Source organism: Aotus nancymaae, unplaced genomic scaffold, assembly GCF_030222135.1.
Source record: "Aotus nancymaae isolate 86718 unplaced genomic scaffold, 86718_ANA_hifiasm-v0.15.2.pri h1tg000115l, whole genome shotgun sequence".
NCBI classification, from domain to species: domain Eukaryota; kingdom Metazoa; phylum Chordata; class Mammalia; order Primates; family Aotidae; genus Aotus; species Aotus nancymaae.
This window is the reverse complement of record NW_026988530.1, coordinates 9,445,615-9,466,014: the sequence shown is the minus strand read 5'-3', so window position 1 is coordinate 9,466,014 and position 20,400 is coordinate 9,445,615. Positions and strand designations below refer to the sequence as shown.

The window sequence follows — 20,400 nt, the reverse complement described above, 5'->3', positions numbered from 1 at the left end:
ATGGCAGAGACTTGGAACCAACCCAAATGCCCATCAGTGATAAACTGGATAAAGAAAATGTGGCACATATACACCATGGAATGTTGCACATATACACTATGCAGCCATAAAAAAGGATGAGTTCATGTCCTTGGCAAGGACATGGGTGAAGCTGAAAACCATCATTCTCAGCAAACTGACACAAGAACAGAAAATCAAACACTGCATGTTCTCATTCATAAGTGGGTGTTGAACAATGAGAATACCTGGTCACAGGGTTGGGAACATCACACACTGGGGCCTGCTGGGGGGTGAGGGGGCTAGGGAAGGGATAGCAGGGGTATGGGGGGCTCGGGGAGGGATAACATTAGGAGAAATACCTAATGTAGATGATGGGGTGACGGATGAGCAAACCACCATGGCCCGTGCATATCTATGTAACAAACCTGCACATTCTGCACAAGTATCCCAGAACTTAAAGTATAATTAAGAAAAAAAAATTATGCCTTGTTGATCTGACATTCAAACTTAAAAAAAAATATTTATTTTGTACTATATATATATTTAAATGCAATCTTAGTCTTTTTTGTATGAATATGCAAACAAATTTTGTATGGAATATAAATAAATTTTATAAACATTTTTATTGCTAAAATTAAGTGTCCACATTTAAAACCCTCAATTTTAGCCTATGAATTAAACCTTTAAAGTAATAAGATTAATGTTTGGGCAAATAATCTAGAAATAAATTCTTGTTCCAAATTTTACCTATTGCTTTTTGTGTTTAAAAGTTTTGCCAGGTGCAGTGGCTCATGCCTGTAATCCCAGCACTTTGGGAGGCCAAGGAGGGCTAATCATTTGAGGTCAGGAGTTTGAGGCCAGCCTGGCCAACATAGTGAGACCTCATCTCTACTAAAAGTACAAAAATTAGGCAGGTGCGGTGGCACCTGTAGGCCCAACTACTCAGGAGGCTGAGACAGGAGAATCACTTGAACCCAGGCAGCAGAGGTTGCAATGAGCTGAGATTGCGCCACTGCACTCTAGCCTGGGCAACAGAGCAAGACTCCATCTCACACACACACACAAAGTTTAATACTACATCCTTGATAAGAATTATTCTAGGGCCAGGAGCAGTGGCTCACACCTGTAATCCTAGCACTTTGGGAGGTCGAGGCAGGCAGATCACCTGAGGTCAAGAGTTTAAGATCAGCCTGGCCCACATGGTGAAACCCTGTCTCTACTAAGAATACAAAAATTAGCCAGGTGTGGTGGCACATGCCTATAATCCAGCTTCTTGGGAGACTAAGACAGGAGAATGGCTTGTGCCCAGAGGGTGGAGGTTGCAGTGAGCCGAGATGGCGCCACTGCACTCCAGCCTGGGCAACAAGACTCTGTTTCAAAAAACAAAAAACAAAACAAAGAATTATTTTAATTTGTAATCTTACCATTTTAGAGACAGGGTCTGGCTCTGTTGCTGAGGCTGAGTGCAGTAGCAAAATCACAGCTCACTGCAGCTTCAAACTCCTGGGCTCAAGCAATCCTCCAGCCTCAGTCTCCTGAGTAGCTGGGACTACTGGTGCCCACCACCATGCCTAGCTAATTAAAAATTTTTTTGTGCGTAGAGATAGGATTTCAATGTTGTCCAGGCTGGTCTCAAACTCCTGGCCTCAAGTGATCCTCCCACTTTAGCCTCCCAAGTAGCTGGAATCACAAGTATGAGCCACTACACCCAGCTAGGATTATTCTAATTGCTATAGCTGTCCAAAAATCTGTCCAGTAAGATTTTTAAAAATCTCATTCAAATGTTACTTATAAATTAATTTAAAAATATGGACTTAAAGGACTTAAGTCAGTGAAACTTTATGACAAGGTTGATTTTATAATTGCTTAAAAGTAATATAGTCCCCATGCAGATTTCACAAAATGGATGTGATTTAAGCTGATTCATATACATGTATCATCTTGTTTTCTCACATTTATTGAAAATTATACAGACATGTGAGGAAATCTTACCTTCTTGGTAGGCTCCATCTGCCATGACTAAATGAAGAATCTTGGCATAAAGATGCTGATGTTCATTTCCCAAAATATTTTGAACTATTTTTGAACAAATTTCAATGTTTTCATCTTCATCTTCATGAATAGCCTATACCAAATTCCCAAATATAAATTAATATTTGAATAACTTTCTCTAATTGTAGACTTCTTTTTGTTTATAATAAATCTAATGACCAATAAAGATCAATATTTCTCTAATCTTCAGAGCACATTTTAAGTGTTTTAATTGACTTTTTACCTACCTTTATTTTCTCATAAACCTCAAAGAATTTTTCAAAGCCCATTTCCTGCTCCAGATGAAGTCTCAGTTCCTCTAAATGGTTAAAGACACTATCGTATTCACATTCACTAGTAGTTTCACCATCACTGTTATCTAAAAAACAAAATAGGTATTTTGATTAAAAAATAAGACAGAATAAAATAATTCTTACCCTAATAGACTAAAATTCTATGACAGATGAATAATGTCACTGAAGTAGACTACTTCTACTTTCAATATAAACAGTTTTTGTCATTTTAATATTTGTCCTTTATATGGCAAAAAGTATGTCTAAATCTGTCTAAACAAGAATATTACTTTTCCTTTATACACATAAAAAATAAATCAGCTTGGAATAAAAACATTCCTAGAGATGTTATTTAAATGAATAAAAAATGGAAAAAGCACACCTCCACGTTCTTCTTTGAAGCAGCTAACTGTAACTACTATTTTCAAAAGTTGGTAATAAACGCAGGCCATACCATGGAAAAGCCTGTGGAAGGTAGACAACCTAAGACATAGGTTGTTACACATTAGCAAAGCACCTAGAAATTATAAATGGCCAATATATTTTGTCATGTACATGCTCAAGACACTTTGAAAAAAAGTTGCTTAATCTTTTCACATTAGCTTTTCTTCCCAAATTAATATAGTTATTGAAATAGACACACTTTCTGTGCATCTTGGGGGTAATGCTGTAAAAGAGAAAGTTTCCAAATTTACGAAAAGAGTTTTTCATACTTTAAAAACTGCTTTCAATGTAAAACCTGCTGATTAACCAATATATGTAGAAGCTCTTTCTAAAATATAGAATGTTAAGAAAACAACGTTATTATCTTTATTACTGGAAAAATTGGTCAAGAAATGGATATTAGAATTAAAATGCTTCAAAAAAGCATTGCCATAATAGGAAATAAAAAATTTAATGGGAAAGAAACGGAAAATCACACATTTGTATGAAAAGAAAAAGAATGAAAAAGGAGAGAGACCCAGAGGCATGCTTCAGTTGTATTTAAAGTTGAAGATAGTTCATAGCAGAGATTAGAAAAATATACTCTACTTGAAATATTTATAAACTATAAAAGAAAAAGGTCCAAAACTCCAATTATGCACCTACCTGAATGCCATTCTTCGTTCAGGGCACTTTCACTGCTGGGGTTGTCATCTTCATCTGCCACATCTGTCCCATTTGCAGTTGGCTCCACATCACTGTTCTTTAAGACTGACTCTTCTTCTTCACTGTATTCTTCACCAGGCTGTTCCCTAAGTAACTGTTCCATCGATGCCTGCAGCTCTTGTAAATCTGTGTCAGTTTCTTCAAACCCACTGAAATTATAAAAGTTTAACTAAAAGTTTCAAACACATTGAAATTTACAAAGTTAAACAACTAAAACTACCTCATGCTGAAATTTTACTTCTACTTAAAAATCCTAATAGTAGATAACAAGAAATCTGAAAAATCCTTCATTGTTTTTCACCCATAAGTTGAGGATGAATACAATTGATAAATATATCACATAACACATATTCTGGAATACATAAGCCAGAAAATGATTTGTTTAAAATGATCCCAACTTGCCAAAGAGAATTACATAACTCTCAATGTTACTCATTGCTTAAATTCTGAAATAATGTTTTGACATTTTAGAGGCCAGACTACAGAAGTTTTTCTAAAGCAAATAATAAATTATTTTCTCTTTTATGAAATTTTGAAATTTTCAAAATCTCTATGTGGCTAATAGCTGGACACTATACAAAAGGCTTTCCATATAAATGTCCACTGGGCATCTGAACTTTTAGAAATTGAAATATTTAGGCAATTACATGTTCATGTTAACAGGATGACCCAGTTAATAAAATGGTCACCAGAAATCTTATCTTAGATGCTTATTCATAAAAATGTTCTAAAATACATAATAAGTAACTTTTTCTGTGTAATTAGCCTATACCAACCACCATAACTCTTCGCTGGAGAATCTTGTTTCCAAAGTATTGGTCAGAACATTAATTCTATTTTCATGGGATTATAGATGCTAAAATGAAATAACCTATTCAAATGATACCATACATTTATATACAACTTTCATTTATTAAACAGTTTTATCTTATTACTCAAATTTTATCCACACAACATTCACTTTAGAGACATGGAAACTATTGATCAGAGTGTTTAAATGACTTGCTCAAGGCCACATAGTCAATACATGACAGAGCACTGAAATCTAGGTCTTTGACCACTTCTGTAATACCTGAGAAACATACTCAGAAACTTTTTTCCTCTTATGATGATTTGCTTCTTTCTCCTAACATGGCATGTAAATGGAAAAGATTGTAGACTAAAGGAGTTAACTGACGTTTGAGATGTCTGAGACTTCTGAAAGAGATTATTTAACTAAGCCAAGGATCTCATCTCTGAGAAAGACAATGCTTAACAGGACACAAGGGTAATTAAGGCCTTTCTAAAAGTTTAGACCAAATCAAATATTTACTGAAGAACTAAAATATAACCATTACTATGCAAGACTATCAATATAACTTCCATTAATAGAAAGAGTAAATAATCTTTTTATGTAGCAATATCTTTATTTTGTGCTTAATATGTACAAACTCCTACAATTTGACTTACAGGAGCTAAAGAAAAGTAAAACATCTAATTAGAATTGGAAAAAAGTGGCGAATCTCTTGAATCATTCCCCTAGCAGCATTTAACTTAATACATAATTGCAAGACTAATTTAGGCTGGGTGCAGGGGCTCATGCCCATAATCCTAGCTCTTTGGGAGGCTGAGACTAGAGGACTGCTTGAGGCCAGGAGTTTGAAATCAGCCTGGGCAACATAGTGAGAACTTCTCTGTAGAAAAAAAATTGTAAAACACTTAGCTGGGCATGGTGGCACACGCCTGTATTCCTAGCTACTAGGGAGTCTGAGGCAGGAGGACTGCTTGAGCCCAGGAGTCCAAGGCTGCTATGAGCTACAATTGTAGCACTGTACTCTAGCTAGGATGACAGAGTGAGACTGTATCTCCCCAAAATATTTTATTAAAAAAAATCAATATAGTAGGCATACCTGCTATGCACCATCACTACAATGAGTAAATATTGACCTGTTCATAAAATCTTCTAGTGGCTAGCCTAGAGGAATTAGTCCCCTCTGCAGATGGTATTAATTGAGGCAGCTAAACTTGCCACCATAAGAAAGTATAAGAAGATTAAGATCTTTTACTAATCTGGTCTTGAATTTAGTTTGTAGTTGGTTTTCTTATAAAACCTTGACTAAAATTTAGACCAAAAACCACATTTTTTTCTCAAAGACAAACATCAAGTGAAATTTCCCTATATCAATATGAAATAATTTACTTTATAAATAACTTGGTTTTCAAATTTTTCAATTAATACTAAAGGCTTCTAACTTAAATTTTAAAATAAAATCTGTCATCAACTGCTCATTAAAAAACACACGCATAATACAAACTTAGCAGCTTAAAGAAAAAAAATAAAAGAACACAAGCCACAAATAAGCTATAGTTCATTCAGATAAAAATACATGATTTCATAAAATTTTTGGGGAAAAAACTGTTACTCAGCACTTTGTCAATGATAAAAATCCTGAATGTTGTTATATTCTCCAATAAGATTAATAAAAACAGTATTTCAGTGTTTAATGACCATAGTCAAGTAGAAGAAACAAAAGTAAAAAGGTAACTTTTCTTCTAGATTGTAAGGTCATTAGTAAAAATCTACAGCACTCTTAAGAAAAATGAAAAAGGCAATCTTTTAAAAATAAAGTTTCACTAGAAACTTAAGAAGCAAGGGCAAGGATTAAAAAAACCCCAAAAAACAGAAAATGTGCCAGCTGCATCGATCCTACCTAACTCATTACAGAAGAAAACACTGTGAGAGTGACATACTTTCAATCAGATCAAAATAGAAGTTTCTTCTAAAGGCAAAAGTAAAAAGCAGAAACTTAAGTTCAAAGAAATCACAAAATAAATTATAAAAATTCTAATATTTATAACGCTTTCTCTAGGTGATTTGAACACACTACCTGCTCACCTTACTCTAGGATACTTTGGTTTTATTACCCCAAAAAGAGGTCTGAAGGGGTTTAGAAGGTTGACCAATGCTTAATGAGGTAAAGGAAGGTTATTATCTGAGGGGCTATCACTCCTCACAGCTCTCAGAGGTGCTGCCTGTTAAATTTCCCTCCTAGATTCAGGATTCCCCATGAATCACAAAGAAAGCAAGTTAGTGAAAACAATCCAATTACATGCAGAACTCATGTGTGCACTCACACATGTGGACACACACACAAATGAAACTAGTCTACCTGCTAGTCCCCCGCTGCCATGGCTTTCAAATCACACGTGACAGGAGGGAGAGGTGGAGCTTTCCGATCATTCTCCTGGGAAACTGTAGAGCACAGTCATGAATTGCTTAACAAAAGGAAACATTCTGAGAAATGCATTGTTATGGGCATTTCTCAGAAAGTTTCCTGTTGTTAAGCAATTCATGACTGTGCTCTACAATTTCAATAGCCTAGGTACGTAGGCTATACACTACACAACAATTTCATTGTTGTGCTACTTACCTAGGCTATACAGTATAGCCTATTACTCCTAAGCTACAAACCTGGACAGCATATCACTGTACTCAATACTGGAAGCAACTGTAACACAATGGTATTTGTCTATTCTAAATATATCTAAACATAGAAAAGGTACAGTGAAAATACGAAATAAAAGACAAAAAATGGTAAACTTTATAGGATACTTATCATAGGACTTTACTATACACTACTGTAGACTTATAAACACAGTATGCACTTAGGCTACACTAAATTTATAAATTAATTTTTCTGCAATAATAAATTAACTTGGCCAGGCACAGTGACTCACACCTGTAATCCCAGCTATTTGGGAGGCTGAGGTGGGAAGATTGCTGGAGCCCGGGAGAGGATGCAGTGAGGTATGATCATGCCACTGCACTCCAGCTTATTTATTTTTCATTTTTGAGACAGGTTCTCACTCTGCTGCCCAGGATGGAGTGCAGTGGCATAATCATGGCTCACTGCTGCCTCAAACTCTTGGGCTCCAGTGATTTTTCTACCTCAGCCACCTGAGTAGCTGGGACTGCAAGGCGTGTGGTAACAAACCTGGCTATTTAAAGAAATTTTTTTTGGCCAGGCGTGGTAGCTCATGCCTGTAATCCCAGCACTTTGGGAAGCTAAGGTGGGCAGATAACTTGAGGTAAGGAGTTTGAGACCAGCCTGACCAACACAGTGAAACTCTGTCTTCACCAAAAATACAAAAATTAACCGGGCATGGTGGCAAGCGCCTGTGATCCCAGCTACTTGGGAGGCTGAAGCAGGAGAATCACTTGAACTCGGGAGGCAGAGGTTGCGGTGAGCTGAGATCACACCACTGCACTCCAGCCTGGGTGACAGAGCATGACTGTCTCAAAAAAAAAAAAAAAAAATTTTTTTTTTTTTGTCTCACTATGTTGCCCAGGCTGGTTTCAAACTACTGGGTTCAAGCAATCCTCCTGCCTTGGCCTCCCAATGTGCTGGGATTATAGGTGTGAGCCACTATGTCCAACCTGCACTCCAGCTAGGTGACAGAGTGAGACCCTGTCTTAAAATAAATAAATAAAAATAATATGCAGGACACATAAAAGCAGAGGTTAATGACTAAAAAAAGAGGTAGGCAAGTCATTCCCTCTTTTTTTACATATAAATTCAGAAACTCTTTTAATGCTAGTGTTTACTAATGACATTTACTTACATGTCTTCAGAATCAGAAGGCCCTTCTTTAATATGCTCATCTTCAATTTCTTCTATTTCAAGATTGTCTTGACGAACATCTATGGTGGGAATGTCCATCAGGGTTCTGAACAGCTTTGAGAGATCTGGAAGTGAACATGTCCTTAACATCTGAAATAAAAATCAATGAATTTCTTATTAGGAGGAAGAGAATTAAAACATGAAAATAAGAAAAAACTAGAGCTTATCACAATTTTGTGTGTGATATATATAAATCCTCTTGCTCTAAAATATTATATTATATATATATATAATGTTTTAGAGCAAAAAAATTATGTTTTATATCTATATATTCTTAGAGCAAAAAATATATATATTTTTATATATATATATATAATATTTTTAGAGCAAGAGGATTCAAGGGTGACTTGGAAAAGCCTAGACCCTAATTCTCCTAAATTTTAGCTGTCTTTTTTCCCAGGAAACTAAACTTGGCGGTTATGCTTGGGTTTTAGCACAGGAATTCCCTGATATTATCTTTGAAAAGTGGTAGAGGTATCTATTCAGGTACACACATGGAATGGAATTGGAAATCTGTCAGGAATCGGGCAGTGCTAGAAACTGCTGTTTTCTCCTTCTCACTCACGACCCATTTGTTCCCCTTGCATGGTGTTTGTGTTAAGTGTTCCTCTCATCTTCCTATGGTCATCTCATGCAGTCTTGCCCAAAAGCTACAGCATGTTAGTCTGAAACTTGGCTAAGCAACACCACACATAATTCATGGCCCCTTGTATCACTCCATTGTAGGAATTGCTGGTTAGCCACATACTGGTGAAACCAGGGGCCTCAAATCGGTATAGAGAGAAGCCTATCATTGCTTCCATGACCATGGGACCGTAAGTGGAATCTTTCTCACGAGAACAGAAGACCGGAGGGACAAGCACTCTGATGTTAATGCTGAGCATGTTTGTAAGAACAGTAAGAAGGAACTCAGCCAACTAAGTTGAGCAGAAAAAAAAAAAAGCACAGTTGAGGTGTTGAAAATGTGAATCTGTACTGGATAAGATGAGGGATAACAGAAATAGCCTTTATCCAACAACCTTTCAACAATGAGAATGTGATAGATAGACAAGGCTATGAAACAACGAATTACATACATAACACTCAGGCTGGGTTAGCCCTAAAGGAATCTGTGAGGTTTGAAACATGACTACCAAGGCACTGATAGGAACTCTTCACCAGATGGGAGCCTGTGAGAAAAACACAGTGCTTAGCATATGAATGGAAATTTATATTCTTGGCCAATTTTATTGGTACAATCTGTTTTTGAGAATAAAAAAGATTTCCATTATTTGAATCTAATTTAAATGTTCTCACACGCAAGGGAAAAATTGTTATGAACTACAAGTTGGTAAAAGTACACTGCTTGTTAAATCACTTAATGATGGTACTGAAAGTATTTCTTTTGCTGACTTTCCCACTATCTGTAGAATCTACACTTTCCTTGTTTATTACTTTAGTGGTTTGACCATGTATATCGTAAAATAGCAGTATGTGCCAGAAATGGTTTCCTTAGATACCGGCTTATCAATAAATGGCACATATACATTATATACTTAAATTTGAGGGGACTACACAAAATAAGGCAATATTTTTTAGGCTAAGATACATTTTGGCCCTGGTAAAATAATCTCAATTCTTTCCTTTTGCTAACCAAAATAACTTTCATAACTTAGCATAATACAGTTAGAAGGAAATTCAAGTGGTCATGTAATTTGACAACTTACCTCCTGGAATGGGTTTATACCAACCTACTAATCTGACAGCTATCAATTGGATAAGCCTTTTATGTTCACCACCGTACTCCTTGATAGACTTATAAGCTCTCCCCCACCTACTCCCCCACGGCTTTGGAGCTTTTTTTTCCCTGTAGATTTATTTATCTATTTTCAGTTTTTCCTTTTGATCTTTTTAACAATACAAATGATTTTTTTATTTCAATTGTTTTTGGGCTACACGTGATTTTTGGTTACCTGGCTAAGTTCTTCAGTGGTGATTTCTGAGATTTTGGTGCATGCAATACCCAAGCAGTGTATACTGACATTTTATATAAAAACCCAATGTAGTTTTTATCCCTCACCCACCTCCCACCCTTCCCCGCTTGAGTCCCCAAAGTCCATGATATCACTCTTATGCCTTTTTAGTCTTTATGGCTTAGTTCACACTTATAAATGAGAACATATACTATTTATTTTCCTATTTCTGAGTTACTTCACTTATAAGAATGGCCTCCAGCTCCATCCAGGTTGCTGCATTCCTTTTTATGGCTAAGTAGTCTTCCGTGGTACATACATTCCACATTTCCTTTATGCACTTGTTGGTTGACAGACACACTTAGGTAGTTTCCATATCTTTGCAATTGCAAATTGTGCTGCTACAAACATGCAGGGTGTGTGTGTATGTGTGTATGTGTGTATGTTTTTCATATAATGACTTCTTTTCCTTTGGATAGACACCCAGTAGTGGGACTGCTGGATTAAATGGTAGTTCTACTTTTAGCTCTTTAAGGAACCTCCATACTGTTTTCCATAGCAGTTGTACTAATTTACATTCCCACTAGCAGTGTAAAACTGTTCCCTTTTCTGACAATGAATAAAAACTGTCATTTTGTAAAAAAAGAAAAAAAAACTGTTCCCTTTTCATCACATCCAAGCCAACATCTATTGTTTTTTGACTTCTTAATTATGGCCATTCTTGGCCAGGCACAGTGGCTCACACCTGTAATCCTAGCATGTTGGGAGGCCAAGGTGAGCAGATCACTTGAGGTCAGAAGTGTGAGACTAGCCTGGCCAACACGGTGAAACTCTGTCTCTATTAAAAATACAAAAATTTGCCAGGCATGGTGGTGCATGCTTGTAATCCCAGCTACTTGGGAGGCTAGGGCAGGAGAAACGCTTGAACCTGGGAAGCAGAGGTTGCAGAGAGCAGAGAACACACCCCTGCACTCCAGCCTGGGCAACAAAGCAAGACTTTGTCTCAAAAAAAAAAAAAAAAAAAAAAAAAGAAAAAGAAAGAAAAAAAATTATGGCCATGTTTGCAGGCATAAGGTGGTATCTCATTGTGGCTTTAATATGCATTTCCCTGATGATTAGTGATGTTGAGCAATTTTTCATATGTTTGTTGGATGTCTGTTATGTCTTCTTTTGAGAAATGTCTATTTATAACCTTTGCTCACTTTTTGATGGGATTACTTGTTTTTTTTCTTATTTGAGTTCCTCGTAGATTCTGGATATTAGATTATTAAGTTTTAAACAAGGTTATTCATCTTTGGTCAAGAGAATTTTATAAAAGAACACTTTCAGTTCTATAATTCTTATTCTACTAATTGTTTGCATGTTGTTTAAACAATATCATGTAGTTTTAACATCCACAGAAGAAAATCTTTCTGAAAATAAGAGCTCATCTATAACACACTGCCTAAGATCTTACTTCATGTATAGTTTTTTTCAAGATTGTTACATGATAATTTACATGTAACAACCTTGAAAAAAATTATTTGGTATTTAGTATTTGGTATCTAGTATTTGGTACCATTATAAGTTATTGATATATAGTATTTGGTACCATTATAAATTCAAACGGGATAGCAATATTTTGGGGAACCTTAAAATATTTTCTTAAAATGTTTCTTTTAGTTTTTATTGCTGTTTAGTTCTATTTTTCTCAAAGATGTAGAGAACCATATAACATAGTGAATGAATTCAGTATTACCTGCATTAACAGAACTTCATCTAAAAAATTCTACTCAAAATAATTCCAATCCCCTCTTTGAGCTTCAGTATTTTTCATATAAAATTATGAAGTATAGTATTCCAGTTATACTACCAAGTGGTTTATGATGAGCACATCTGTTTAGCCTCTGCTTACTGCAACTCAATGATGACACTGCTCTCCAAGAATAACCTCTGCGAGTATCTGCTTACTTGAACCTGTCAATCAGGCTCAAAATGGATTTAAAACATTAATTTAAAAATCAAGAACACTTCCCAAAGGCAAAAACTATGAACATTATATAAGAATGGAATATTTTAACAAATCAAAAGACATCTAAGGTACATGTACTATTTATGTGAATTATACATTAATCATTTTTTGCCACTTTGCATTTGCTATATAACAAGACATTCTCAAGTTTTCATAAAGGAGATCAGTTTTCCACTCCACTCCCCAGAAGGGAAAAGTAACCACAAAACACATTTGTTCTCTCTCCATCCCTTATTCGCTAACCCCTAAAGTGAAGAAACACAAGCTGATTGAAGGCAAATTGGCAAGAGGGCACTGACAATAAAGTGTGTGTCCTTCCTGTTCTGTTTCTCAGATCTGCCTGCCACAAAGTGTGTGAGTATCCTGCTTCCTTTCTGTTGTCTTGTGGTAAGCACAAACAGCTCAGACCTATGCCTGCTTTCTAGGGACAAGAGAGGTCTCACTCTCAGTCTCCCTGCTACTGGAGTTTGATGGGTATAAAGCTCTTACTGTGGGTTAAAACGGTTTGTTCTTCATATTCCAAGGACTAGTCATTGAAGGAAAATATTGACAGGCATGATTTTAGGCCAATCTAAGCCACACTCTCCAGTAGAGCTTTATGAAAAATAAAACTGATATTATGATCTTTATCTGACTCTGGTTTTTTTTTTTTTTTTTTTGAGATGGAGTCTCGCTCTTGTTGCCCAGGCTAGAATGCAATGGTGCAATTTCAGCTCACCACAGCCTCTGCCTCCTGGGTTCAAGCGATTCTCCTGTCTCAGCCTCCCTCGCAGCTGAGATTACAGGCATGTGCCACCACACCCAGCTGATTCTGTATTTTTAGTAGAGACAGGTATTCACCATGTTGGCCAGGCTGGTGTCAAACTCTTGACCTGAGGTGATCCACCCACCTTGGCCTCCCAAAGTGCTGGGATTACAGGTGTGAGCCACTGCATCTGGCCATGACTGACTTTTATGTCATCTTAACTGGCTGCAAATAAAGTGGAGTTAGGAGGTAATTCTCTATTTCAACCTCCTTCAGATTTCATGGGATTATAGATTAATCAAATCTTGAAAATTTTACTAGTTTAAAAAATTTGACTGAAAAAATATATTGATAATCTCCCTTTATAAAATCATAATAAATGCAAAGTTTTGATTTGAATCTTTACAAATCTATGTTGGCGTACAGCCCATTCCATGCATGATGAAGGCATGTATCCCAGTCAGGAGTAACCTCTAAGGATTAAGTTCATACCTGACTAGTTGGCTCCAGATAAGGAGGAGGAGAAATGGAGCTCATGTATACAAACTTTCTTCGCTAGGCTTGCTTCAGTTTTTCCAATTATTGATGATCATATATTTTATCATGTATATTCTCCAACTAGACTGGCTCCATGAGCACAGGATTTTTGTCTGTTTTCCTTACTACTGTAATGCTAGCATTCAGAATGGTGGCTGGCACATCATGGATATTTAGTAAGTATTTGTTCACTTAATGAATCTGCCTTACAATAGCTTGACTCGGAGAAGCAGAGGGAATGGGGAACTCCACAAATACATTATGTATCCATTTGTGGGGACAACCACACACGCTTAACCAGTTTGCACTTTTAAAGAAACAGTTGTTCTTTAGAGAAGAATAAAACACTGTTATCACTGGCTTTAAATTGCTTATCATCTGTTTCTACCTTTGTTCCTTCTGAAGGTGGAACAGTGTTTCCCTAGACTGATTTCTACTTTTAAAAGCCTCCTTGTAAAAGGCTTTTCATCAAAATCCATCTCTGATGAATTCTCCCTAACAGGACAAAGAAAAGAAGAAGCTTTATGGTAGAGAATGAACTTTAAACAATGCTTCACCATTATCTTCTATTGGTAGACTTCTTTGACCTTTATCAAAACAAAGCTAGATTTGGTAAGGTATAAAGCAATAACATGTCAAAAGTCCCTAACTGATGAATACGTTCTATCCACAGATAGAATTTATTGGGCATTAACCATGTATTAGATGCTAAGGATATAATGGTGACTAAAAATAGACCCAGACCTTGCCTTATGATACTTTCAGGGAAGAAAAACATCCTGACTCTGGGAATTCTGAACCTAGAAAATTTATTACCACAAGATCAGAGAACAGTTGTGGCAACAGAAAGGAGAAATGCTTATCTATGTTTCATGAGTCGTAGGTCTCAGCTGGAATAAGACTGAGGGGGATGGTGGGGGAAGCGAGGGAGGAACAGAGAGAGAAAGAGAAAGAGGGAGAGAGGGAGGCGGGAGAGAGAGAGGGAGACAGGTAGAGAGACTGAGATTGAATGTCTCTTTGATGGAGTTCACTGAATGAACAAATATAAGGAAAGGACCCAAACTTTTCAGACTGTTCTGATCTGTGGGCTATAAACTCTACCACTCTGTTCACTTCACACCAAAGGCATGTGGTGTTAATTTAGTTTATGCCACTTTTTTTTAAATTAAAGCAACTCTTTACTCCTTTAAACTAGTTATTAATTGCCTAATTTTTCTTTTTGAGACAGGGTCACGCTCTGTCAACCAGGCTGGAGAATGGTGGCATGAACATGGCCTATTGTAGCCTTGATTTCCTGGGCTCAAGCGATCCTCCCACCTCAGCCTCCCACGTAGCTGGGACTAGAGGTGGGTGTGTGCACCATGCTTAGCTAATTAAAATTTTTTTTTTTGTAGAGATAGGGGGGGCCTCACTATGTTGCTCAGGCTGCTCTCAAACTCCTGGGTTCAAGTGATCTTCATGCCTTGGCTTTCCAAATACAGCTAAATTTTATGCCACATTCCTCTACAACGAATTCCAAGGTTTTCCAGGCAAGTTTTCATATAAGATAGCAATGCAGGAACTATTTCACCAGAGGCTACTGCTATTTTATGGATAAATAAGTGATAAATACAAGGCCGGGCGCGGTGGCTCAAGCCTGTAATCCCAGCACTTTGGGAGGCCGAGGCGGGTGGATCACGAGGTCAAGAGATCGAAACCATCCTGGTCAACATGGTGAAACCCCGTCCCTACTAAAAATACAAAAAATTAGCTGGGCATGGTGGCGCGTGCCTGTAATCCCAGCTACTCAGGAGGCTGAGGCAGGAGAATTGCCTGAACCCAGGAGGCGGAGGTTGCGGTGAGCCGAGATCGCGCCATTGCACTCCAGCCTGGGTAACAAGTGCGAAACTCCGGCTCAAAAAAAAAAAAAGTGATAAATACAAAGCACAATTTTAAATGACTTTTAATCAGTCTTTGTTTCTGTGTAAGAAACTAGATCAATCACTTTTATGTCACTTATACATCCTTCAAAATCTATACTGACCCACTATGTACTTTACTTCTCTGTATCATAATTTCCTCATCTGTAAAATGGAGACAGTAACAGTATTAATGTCCAGGAGCGATGGCTCATGCCTGTAATCCTAGAATTTTGAGAAGCCGAGGTGGGCAGGTTGCTTGGGGTCAGGAGTCCAAGATGAGCCTGGCCTAAATGGTGAAACCCCGTCTCTACTCAAAATACAATTAGCTGGTCATGGCGGTGGGTGCCTGCAATCCCAGCTACTCGGGAGGCTGAGGCAGGAGAATCGCCTGAACCCAGAGGGCAGAGGTTGCAGTGAGTCAAGATTGTGTCACTGCTCTCCAGCCTGAGTGACAGAGTGAGACTCAGTCTCAAAAAAACAGTATTTGTCACATAGGATCATTGTGAGAAGTAATTATATGTCAAGCAGCTAGAATAGTATACAGCACACTATTCATACTATTATCCAGCTACTACTACACTAATGATTAGTATACTTTTATTAGATAACTTTGCAAAATCAAAGTAGTTCATAGTTATTCCTCAAGATAAAAAATATTAATAATTATGAACAGTGCATGGCTGTTTTCTAATCTCGAATCTATCTCTTTTGCATAAATTTTAATGAGTTAGAGTCATACATCCTAGTAGTAACAGAAAGTTCAGTATAATCAGTATTACTCGGATAATGTGGTCTTAAATTTGGTACTTCTTTTTTTATTACCGCCAAGAAGTAAATATCATATTAGTAGCCTCTTTCCAAAATGTTATTGTTTGCTATCCAATAACCCTATATAGAAAATTAATTTACTATTTATCAATGTATTTGATAAAGTGTTCATAATTACAGTTCACTGGAAAGGCATAGCACTCAAAATTAGACATTCCTTTGAAGCATTATTAATATTTTTAGCAGTCAAGGAGGGTTGACATATAACATATTTTAAACACCTTCCAGGCTGCGATTAGGTCAACTGCGATCTGTTGCAGTATTTCTCAAGTGAGGAATGTGGACCACCAGCAGCAGAATTACTTATGGTGTGTGCCAAAAATGCATATTCCTGAACTCTGCTCCAGACATATTGAAACAAATACCTTCAGATGTGAGGTGTAAGAATCTGTATTTTAGACAAACATTCTTCATGGTACCCATAGTTAAATTCTAGGGTTAAGGTTCTATGGTTCGAAACAAACTGATCACTAATCAATGGTGAATGAACAAAAAAGTTTTCATGAAGTTCTAGTTTTGAGTGAAAATTGCTCTGTAACCTACTTTAATAAAAATAGCTGGCCGCCTGACCAGACTAGAGTCTGAGTTATAGTCATTTTCATTCTAGGTTATCAATTGTGTCACGTCCTCACTGGAATTCTAAGTTATATGGCCCTTTATCAACCAACAACATAGAGCACTGCATGACATGCCTTTGCAGTGCTATCCACTGAATAATCATTATTCAAAGCTATATTGCGAAATATCACTCTTTCAAAGACAAGCAGCTAATTCATTTGGTAATCTTGAGTCTGTCCTTATTTAAACAAAATTAGGCGAAAACAGTAATTTTAGACTTTTATTTTGAACTTTCACAAACTAACCTTCAGTGATCTCAAGGTACCCTCATTTAGCAAACCACTTTATAATTACTTTATAAAATCATCTACTGTATTTACAGCAGAAATGGTATTGAAGTTATCACAGATTACAGAATTTATTGGCTGTTACAGAAAACTCCAGCAGAGAAATCTCTTACAGAGGGAAGTAGCAAGGAAAGCGTTTATTCCCCTGAACGACTTATATATTTCTCTCCTCTGGGGAATACGGCATAGTTTACAATTCCCTTTTCATTTTGACTATCATTTAAAGAAATCTCATACTCAATATTAATAACTATGTATAATAGTCACTAGTGGCTTGCTGATTTGTAATGCATACTCTCTAGTACAATCTATATATTTTGATGTGACCTTCGATTCTTCTGGTCTGAAGCAGGGTATAAACAAATACGTAGCAGAAAAGGAAGTGGAGTTTTCTGGAATAACCGTGCTTATTCCAAGTCATCACTTATAGCCCTGCTGATGAATGGTGGCAATCACAGCATTACTCTGATTGCCAGTCTTACAGTGATCAACTAAGCCACTAATTACTGTCTGTATGGTTGCTTAAACATGTAATTCAGTTTACTGTCATTACATCTTAGTTTCTGCAAAAAGAGCCATTTAAAGTACATTAAAAGAATGCCTTAGTATCATGATACAGAGCATATTCCCAGAATTCTAGGGCTTTAAAGATGTGGCTAAGGAACTGCTTGTGAGGTGGAGGATGGGGTAGGGGCAAGAGGACAAGGGAGGAACTGAGCAACAAGAACAGCTCTACTTTTATGTCTTTAAGACATTATATTCCTTCATTCAGAGAAAAGAGAGACTTTTTCTAGAAACGGGAAAAGGATCCCACAAATTTGAAAACTGTAGCTTACGAACAAAAATGACTGGAATCCTACCTCCTTCACACTTTAGTCACTAAGAACTAGTTGCAATGCCTCAAACACACGGTGCTGTCTCATGTTAATGACAGTTTATTTTGCTTTAAATGTTGTCCATGTGCCATCCACCATGCAAACTTCTTCAGAAATCTTTGTTCTAGGACAGACTAATCATTTCCTCTTTAGCGGTCCCACTAGCCCACATTCATCTCTCCATTTCAGGAATTAATATAATGCATTACAAGTGTTTTCACTTATTTGTTCCCTCTCAAAGGGTATGATAGACAAGACTTAGAACATCCTCAAGGTAAATTACAAAAGTCTCCTAGAGAATTTCTTATACTACTCAACAAAGTAAATTGAGAGCATAAAGATATATTAATGTCCATCTTATTTAAGACAAATCTTTGGTGTACTGATTAACTATCCTCACACTATGTATCACAGACACATAAACGTCCAGATGTTATCAGATACTCAAAAATTAAGCACATTTGGCCAGGCATGGGGGCTCACGCCTGTAATCCCAGCACTTTGAGAGGCCAAGGTGGGAGGACGGCTTGAACCCAGGAGTTCGAGACCAGTCTGGGCAACATAGCAAGACCTTGTTTCTACAGAAAATTTCAAAATTAGCCAGGCATGGTGAAGCATGCCTGTAGTCCCAGCTATTCAGGAGGTTGAGGCGGGAGGATTGCTTGAGCCCAGGAGGTCGAGGCTGCTGCAGTGAGCTGTGATTGCACCACTGAACTCCATTCTGGGAGACAGAGCAAGATCCTGTCTGTAACATTAAAAAAAGATTACATGCATTTAAGAATATACTTTAAATAAAATCACCATAATAAGTGAAGCTGAAAAACTAACAACTACTATATTAGAGTTTCCTGTATGTACTATAGTAGCATGTCCTGTAACTGTAATTTTCCAACCTGATGGCCAAGATGATGATGTCTAACATTACTTGGGATGGCAATTCCTATAAATGGAAATGAAGCCAAGGCCCCACTTGAGACTACAATGAGTCACAGTTGAAAAGAAGAAAGAGCAGCTCATTTCAGGCCGAGGTAACAGCAAGTCCAAACTCTACCGCAGGAAAGGACATGGTGTATCAAGGGAAAAATGTTAGAATGAGCTAGAGAAAAAGGTTTTGGGGTGAGACAGAGAGGCAGTCAATGCCTTATGAAATCCTGCAGACCATGGTAAAGAGTCCGAATGTTATTTAAGCAGCAGAAAGCCACTGAAGTCTTAAGCATGGTTGTGATTTAATTTATAGTATTAAAAAAGACTTCTGGTTTCTATTTGGACAATGAATTTCACACAGACAGCCACAGAATTAGGAAGAGAGATTAGGAAACAATTGGTTGATATGATTAGTGGATTGATGAAATAGGTTAATAATCTGTAGGAAAGAGCTAGAATCATAAAGTTGAGTCTCATCAGCATATAAATTATATTGAAAGCCCTGGAGCCAGATTACTTGGGAAGTAAATGCAAGTAGAGGAGGCTCAGGATATAGCCTTGAAATATCACAACATTTATCTACCAGAGACTTTCAGCTCTGGCCACAAGAGAGTAATAATGGCCAGATTTCACCTCCCACAGGAGACAACTAGAAAACTGGACAAAATACATGACCTTGTATTTAGATATTAAACATCAGGCAGCGCAGGACTGTAAACGCTGTGAGAAGGGAAACGAATGAGGTCAACCCTTCCACTAAACTGGCTTTCTGCCTGGGGAAAATATCTGGACTTTGGGTGCAGTCTTGCTAGATTGATGAGAGAAAGATCAAAGTTTAGGGAGGTAGAACTAGAAAAGAGAGATTCATTAAAATAAAATGAAAGAAATGTCAAAACTTTTCAAGGTAGTTTTCTTGAGTCTTTGATGAGCACAGGCCATGAACATGTAGAATGAAACTTTACAAAACTAGGCCAAAACAACTGGGGAGCTGTAGGCTGAACAATGCTCAGAGCTCATGCAGGTAGAGGAGACAATCAAACTGACTGGGAGAGAGGCACTTCCTCAAGATCACCTGTGATGCGCAGTGGAGGCCCTAGAGGGTCAGACTTGGAAATAAGTTGAACTAGCTCTAGAATAAAGACAACTTTACACTTGTCCTAGCAAAGCTTAAAGACAAAGTTTAAAAGTATAAAATAGATCCACAAGTAATCTGACTCTCTTAAACCCAACACTCTTTACAGGAAGACAGTAACAAGAAAAAAATCAGATGCCTAGGAATATAATATTCACACGGTTCACCTTCAGAAAGATTTATAAAACACACCAAGAAGTAGGACAATATGACCCACAACCAGTAGAAAAATAAGTGAACAGAAAAAGATACAGAGATGATGGAACTCACAGATAAGGATGTTAAACCAGCGATTTTCAAAGTATTAAAGGATAAATATGAACATAATGAAAGAAATGGAAGATACAAAAGACAACTTCTAAAGAGAAAACATAGAAAATCAAAATAAAAGTTTCACTGAGTGAGATTAATAGTATATTACTGCAGAAAAAAGGTAAGTAAACATGACTACATATT

At 37.1% G+C, this 20,400-nt stretch overlaps 1 protein-coding gene across 9 annotated transcripts in view; it reads right to left on the bottom strand.

The window, feature by feature from the left end:
* Positions 1-20,400, bottom strand: part of NEK1 (NIMA related kinase 1) — a 225,860-nt gene that overhangs the window by 11,915 nt on the left and 193,545 nt on the right. For all 9 annotated transcript variants that reach the window (XM_064371000.1, XM_064370999.1, XM_064371003.1 and 6 more), the window contains 4 exons: positions 8,076-8,224; positions 3,414-3,622; positions 2,280-2,410; positions 1,993-2,125 (listed from right to left, as the gene is read on the bottom strand). In XM_064371000.1, the coding sequence (XP_064227070.1) occupies positions 1,993-2,125; positions 2,280-2,410; positions 3,414-3,622; positions 8,076-8,224 (622 nt within the window). The remainder of the gene's footprint in view (positions 1-1,992; positions 2,126-2,279; positions 2,411-3,413; positions 3,623-8,075; positions 8,225-20,400) is intronic.